Genomic DNA, 6,232 nt, shown 5'->3' with positions numbered 1-6,232 from the left:
GCCTGTGTTTTAGGCCAAGCAAGGTGGCTCATGTAATCCTAAAACTTTAGAAGGCCAAGTCTGGAGGATCACTTGAGGCCAGGAATTCAAGATCAGCCTGGGCAACATAGGGAGAGCCTGTCGCTACTAAAAAAGAAAATAACCGGGTGTAGTGAGGCACAAAGCGACTTGAAGGCTAAGACAGGAGGATCACGAGCTCAGGAATTTGGAGCTGCAGTGAGCTATGATGGCGCCACTGCACTCCAGCCTGGGCGGCAGAGTGAGACCTCGTCTCTTTAAAAAAAAAAAAAAAAAAAAAAAAGGGTTGTAATATAAGAGACAGTATTTTCTGTCTTTGGATTATATACACTAATCCTTGGCCATGTGTTTTAAAGCATACTCTTGATCACCAACGTGACTAATGGATTTAAATCTTCACATCGGCCTGGTGCGGTGGCTCATGCCTGTAATCCCAACACTCTGAAAGGCCCTGGCAGGTGGATCATTCGGGTCAGGAGTTCGAAACCAGCCTGGTCAACATGGTGACATCCCCATCTCTACTAAAAATACAAATATTGGCCGGGCACAGTGGCGTATGCCTGTAATCCCAGCTACTTGGGAGGCTGAGGCACGGGAATCGCTTGAACCCGGGAGACGGAGGTTGCAGTCAGCCGAGACTGCGCCACTGCACTCCAGCCTGGGCGACAGAGCGAGACTCCATCTCAAAAAATAAATAAATAAATGGAATCTTCGCATCATTTCTGCTTAATATCTCTGTGGTGTCTAGAGTTTTATTGTGATACCTGAGTCAAGGAAATGTGGTAAAGCCTCTGCAGCGGACATAAAGCCTGCAATTCATGGCTGTAGCTAGGCTCTCCTCACCTGTCCTGCATCTACAAATTATTTCCGTGACGGTAAGGAGACCAATTCCTGGAGAATGTGGACAGAACATGCGTGAATCCAAGGCAGAGGTTTTGCCCCGGAACAAGCAGCTTCTGGCAGGGGATGAAAGCCAGCTGAGTTCCAACTGGGGTGCCCTCTCCTTCGCGCAGGCCCCAATACCGTGCTGCCTTTGGAAGAAAGTTTCTCGGGAGACTAAGGGATTTGGGGGCAGCGGACGCCACTGGAGGGAAATGAATTCACCTAGGGAGTCGGGGAAGGGCTTAGGGTTGCCGCTCCTGGTACAGCTGCTGGAAATCCTAGTCTTTTTAACTGCCTTCGCAGACAACAGGACAGCTCACCCCACCTGGCAAAGCTGCGGGGCTTTTCCACCAAGCGGACAGAAGGGCAGCCCTCTCGCCCAACCAAGAAGCCGTGTTACCGGCTTCCGGGTTTTCTCCCCGCCTATTCCGTTTCCGGCCGTTCCCGCCCCTTTTTTCGGTCGGCCCCGGTGTTCTGCAAGCAGGCCAAAAAGGGGAAGCGGCCCAGATGCTAAGTTCTATGGCCGCCACAGGGTCTTTGAAGGCGGCGTTGCAGGTGGCCGAGGTGCTGGAAGCCATCGTAAGCTGCTGCATGGGGCCCGAGGGACGGCAGGTTTTGTGTACGAAGCCGACTGGCGAGGTGCTTCTCAGCCGGAATGGAGGCCGCCTCCTGGAGGCGCTACACTTACAGCATCCCATAGCCAGGTACCCGCGTCCCACACGCTAGCCTGTAGCTGGGCACCCCAGGCAGCCTCTGTGGACCTCTTGTCCCATCCTGAGGCTATACGTACTTGGAAAGACTGACCTCGGGTGAAACCACTGTCTGCTCGGAATTAGAGCCCTGCCCAAGGGAACACTCCTTTACCCCAAATCTTATCAATTCCCAAGACCACTTCTCCCCACTCCACCCAACCGTAGAATCTGAGAATAGAGCACAATTTTTTCCAAGAAAGGAAAAAACTAAGGATGTATCAAAGGAACAATATTCGCATTTTATACTTATGGCTGTGTAAACATGATTTTAATTTAAAATGTGGGAAGCTGGCCTTTTGAAAATGAGTTGCTTTATTTCTTTTTTGTACAGGATGATAGTGGACTGTGTTTCCAGTCATCTCAAAAAAACAGGAGATGGTGCAAAAACATTTATTATCTTTCTTTGCCATTTGCTTAGAGGACTTCATGCAGTCACAGACAGAGAAAAGGATCCTTTGATGTGTGAAAACATTCAAACCCATGGAAGGCATTGGAAAAATTGTTGTCAGTGGAAATTTATTTCCCAGGCTCTCGTAACGTTTCAGACACAAATATTAGACGGTATTATGGACCAGTACCTAAGTAGACACTTTTTGTCTATCTTTTCATCTGCTAAAGAGAGAACATTGTGTAGGAGCTCTTTAGAGTTGCTCTTAGAAGCATACTTTTGTGGAAGAGTGGGAAGAAATAATCACAAATTTATTTCACAGTTGATGTGTGACTACTTTTTCAAGTGTATGACTTGTAAAACTGGGATTGATGTGTTTGAGTTAGTGGATGACTATTTTGTAGAGTTGAATGTTGGTGTCACTGGCCTTCCTGTTTCAGATTCCAGGATCATAGCTGGTCTTGTGCTTCAGAAAGATTTTTCTGTGTACTGCCCAGCAGATGGTGACATACGAATGGTGATAGTAACAGAAACCATTCAGCCTCTTTTTTCCACTTCTGGGTCAGAGTTTATTCTAAATTCAGAAGCACAGTTTCAAACATCTCAATTTTGGATTATGGAAAAGACAAAAGCAATAATGAAACATCTACGTAGTCAGAATGTAAAATTGCTCCTATCTAGTGTGAAACAACCAGATTTAGTTATTTATTATGCAGGGGTGAATGGCATATCAGTGGTTGAGTGTTTATCATCAGAAGAAGTTTCTCTTATCCGGAGGATCATTGGTCTTTCTCCATTTGTACCACCACAGGCCTTTTCACAGTGTGAAATATCTAACACTGCTTTGGTGAAATTTTGTAAACCTCTTATCCTCAGATCCAAAAGATATGTTCATCTTGGCTTGATTGGCACGTGTACATTTATACCACACTGTGTAGTTCTTTGTGGACCAGTGCAGGGTCTCATTGAACAACATGAGGATGCTTTACATGGAGCATTTAAAATGCTTCGGCAATTATTTAAAGACCTTGATCTAAATTACATGACACAAACCAGTGACCAAAATGGCACTTCAAGTCTTTTTATTTATAAGAACAGTGGAGAAAGTTATCAAGCACCAGATACTGGTAAGGGCTCAATACAAAGGCCTTATCAGGACACAGTTGTAGAGAACAAAGATGAATTGGAAAAAACTCAAACATATTTAAAAGTACATTCTAATTTGGTAATTTCAGATGTAGAATTAGAAACATATATTCCGTATTCAACCCCAACAGATACATTCGAAACAGATGAAACGCTGAAATGTTTGTCTTTGGAAAGAAACAGGCTAACTGATGATTCTGAACCATTACTCAAAAACAATTCCACTGCTTATTCAACAAGAGGAAACAATAGAATAGACATTTCTTATGAAAATTTACAAGTCACAAATATTACTGGAAAGGGAAGCATGTTACCAGTGAGTTGTAAGTTACAGAATATGGGTGCTTTCCAGAGTTACCTTTCCTCATCTATGCCAGCTGGTTGTGTTTTGCCCGTAGGTGGTAATTTTGAGATCTTGTTACATTACTATCTTCTCAACTATGCCAAAAAATGCCATCAATCAGAAGAAACCATGGTTAGTATGATAATAGCTAATGCACTTTTAGGCATTCCCAGAGTCCTTTATAAATCTAAAACAGGAAAGTACAGCTTTCCACATATATATATAAGAGCTGTCCATGCACTGCAAACCAATCAACCCTTGGTAAGCAGTCAGACAGGTTTGGAATCAGTAACAGGTAAATACCAGCTACTAACTTCAGTCCTTCAGTGTTTGACAAAAATATTAACCATTGACTTGGTAATCACTGTTAAGAGACACCCTCAGAAAGTTCACAATCAAGATTCAGAAGATGAACTATAACATCAGAAGTTGTTTGTTTTTTTTTTTTTTTGAGACGGAGTCTTGCTTTGTCACCCAGGCTGGAGTGCAGTGGCACGATCTCCACTCACTGCAAGTTCCGCTTCCCGGGTTCACACCATTCTCCTGCCTCAGCCTCCCGTGTAGCTGGGACTACAGGTGCCCGCCACCACGCCCGGCTCATTTTTTTAAATGTATTTTTAGTAGAGACGGGGTTTCACCGTGTTAGCCAGGATGGTCTCGATCTCCTGACCTCGTGATCCGCCCGTCTGGGCCTCCCAAAGTGCTGGGATTACAGGCGTGAGCCACCACGCCCAGTCAACATCAGAAGTTTTTAACCAAACTTTTCATCTAACTCAAGCCAAGTAAAGCAGGCATGTGACCACCAATTCTAAAATCAGTTCAGTCTGCTTAGGAAAATAGTGTAACTTTAAAAGTCTTTAGAAGAAAGGCACTAAGGTCGCCAGACCAGATGCAAATATTAAATTACTTTATGGAACAAATCTAGAGGGGAAGCCAAGATTTGGCTAAGTGTGTCTCTTTTTTCCCTATTTTATGCCTCTGTGTCTCAGCTCTGTGTTAGCTTCTGTGTTTAGGGTAGGGTGTTTCTTTGTAGCTCCTTTTCACTCTTCTGTATCTTTTTCACTCCAGCCCTCCTTCATCGTTACATGTTTAGTTCATAGAATCATTTAATTTCTGATTTGGGTAGGCTTATTCTAATTGTTTTTAATATTGAATACATTACTTGCATTAATTTTCCCTACTCATACTTTGTAAAGCAGTGAATAAAAGGCTCAAATTATTTTTTCGAAAAGCATAAAATTAGCAGTGAATAAAAGGCTCAAATTTTTTTTCAAAAAGCATAAAATTAATTTTTACTTTTATGTGGTCATTGGTTTATTGCCACCTTGGATAGATTTTCACCTTCGATATACCTTTGAATATATGTTATCTGAAATATAACTGTGCATTGTGAACTCTTTCATTTCTGTAGTAAAAGGTTAATACTAGAAAGGATATACAATTAATACTTTCATTTTCTCCTGACCCCAAGAGCTTGTAAGGATATTTCGTGTATTTACTGGTTTTTCTTGTATTTGGTGCATAGCCAGAGTTCCACAGTAACAAATAATTTGACAATTTTTATTTCTAATGTTTATTTGTTTTATTTTTTATTTTTATTTCTAATTTATTTCATTTACAAATGTTCATATTTTAAAAGCTTATCAATGTAAATAACATTATGCATCTTGTCATGGACAAGGACAGTGTCTTCTACCTTTATCAGTTCTCTGTAATAGCCAAAACAGTGCTATATTTACTCCAAGTATTCAGAAATGCTTGTTGAATAAAACAGTGTTATCTTTAATTCATTCCTCTAATTACATGTTTCCAATTTACTTATTCAACAGATTCTTACTTGGGTTGGGATTGAACTTAGGAAAACTGAAGAAAAAAACTTTCATTACAGTTGAAAAAGTGGTGACTAATGTATTTTAAAAACTATAATATCACGATCTTTTATATTAAATATAATTCTGGTTTTTTAAACATTTATGCTATATGATGCATTATTTTGTTTCTGTGAATATGGAGAGAATAAATGAGCTCTTTTGCTGAATTCATGGATGAATGAACTTACTTTAAAATTGCTGCATAATTTTTTTCTTTTTTTTTAAATTGCCTTTCAGGTCATTTAGTCACTTTCCTTTTTTTGTGGTTGTGTTAAACACTCCTCCGTTACTGTAAGCATTTAATGACTTCCAGGCATGCCCAGTGCTTTGCATATGATAAGCATTTAATAGGTATAAATAGTCACTAGTCCAGGAACGGGGGAACCCTGTTGTGAAGTGAGACTGAGTCTTTTTATGTTTGGCACTTGGTCTATATCTTACACACAATAGATGCCTGTTGAGGACCTATTTCTTGAATGAATTAGTCATTTGGTCCTCATAGATGGGATTATAATTTCTATAAACTTTCATGGGCAAAGGACTTCTCTACACAAAGTAATCCTTTTTCTTTTCATTAAAAGAAACCCCTCAAAAATAGTGGTAAAACTTTCATGGATTTATCCTTATTTACAGAATGACACTAGACAGTTTACATCACTGAGTTAGATAGGAAAGCACTTTTAAAAATATAATTACATTATACTTATACCCTCTACCACAAAGGATGTGAAATGACCTGCAATAAGAACAGACAAAATTACAGTAAAGTCTGAATGAAAATTTAAAAATCAAGGAAAATGTAAAGACAAGTTAAAATCAAAATCAAGATCAT

The 6,232-nt window shown here is 40.4% G+C and overlaps 1 protein-coding gene across 2 annotated transcripts; it reads left to right on the top strand.

Moving 5' to 3' along the window:
- The first annotated feature begins 1,330 nt into the window (after nt 1–1,330).
- Nucleotides 1,331–5,567, top strand: BBS10 (Bardet-Biedl syndrome 10). Of its 2 annotated transcripts, none has more exons than XM_005571591.4 (2): nt 1,331–1,479; nt 1,984–5,567. In XM_005571591.4, exon 2 carries the CDS (start codon nt 1,985–1,987, stop codon nt 3,947–3,949), a length of 1,965 nt encoding a protein of 654 aa, XP_005571648.2. In that variant the 5' UTR covers nt 1,331–1,479; nt 1,984; the 3' UTR covers nt 3,950–5,567. The 2 variants fall into 2 exon arrangements, with proteins under 2 accessions (XP_005571648.2, XP_005571647.2); XM_005571590.3 differs by having other exon boundaries at nt 1,331–1,604.
- The last annotated feature ends 665 nt before the right edge of the window (nt 5,568–6,232 follow it).

The sequence above is a fragment of the Macaca fascicularis genome, chromosome 11 (assembly GCF_037993035.2).
Source record: "Macaca fascicularis isolate 582-1 chromosome 11, T2T-MFA8v1.1".
Taxonomy (NCBI): domain Eukaryota; kingdom Metazoa; phylum Chordata; class Mammalia; order Primates; family Cercopithecidae; genus Macaca; species Macaca fascicularis.
Note: the sequence above shows the minus strand (reverse complement) of the source record. Positions and strands in the feature narration are given on the sequence as shown.

Excerpts from the sequence above, each read along its gene's own strand:
- BBS10 (XM_005571590.3), top strand. The coding sequence starts at position 1,408 with ATGCTAAGTTCTATGGCCGCCACAGGGTCTTTGAAGGCGGCGTTGCAG. Across the intron at positions 1,605-1,983 it reads TTACAGCATCCCATAGCCAG|GATGATAGTGGACTGTGTTT; the intron begins GTACCCGCGTCC and ends TTTTTTGTACAG.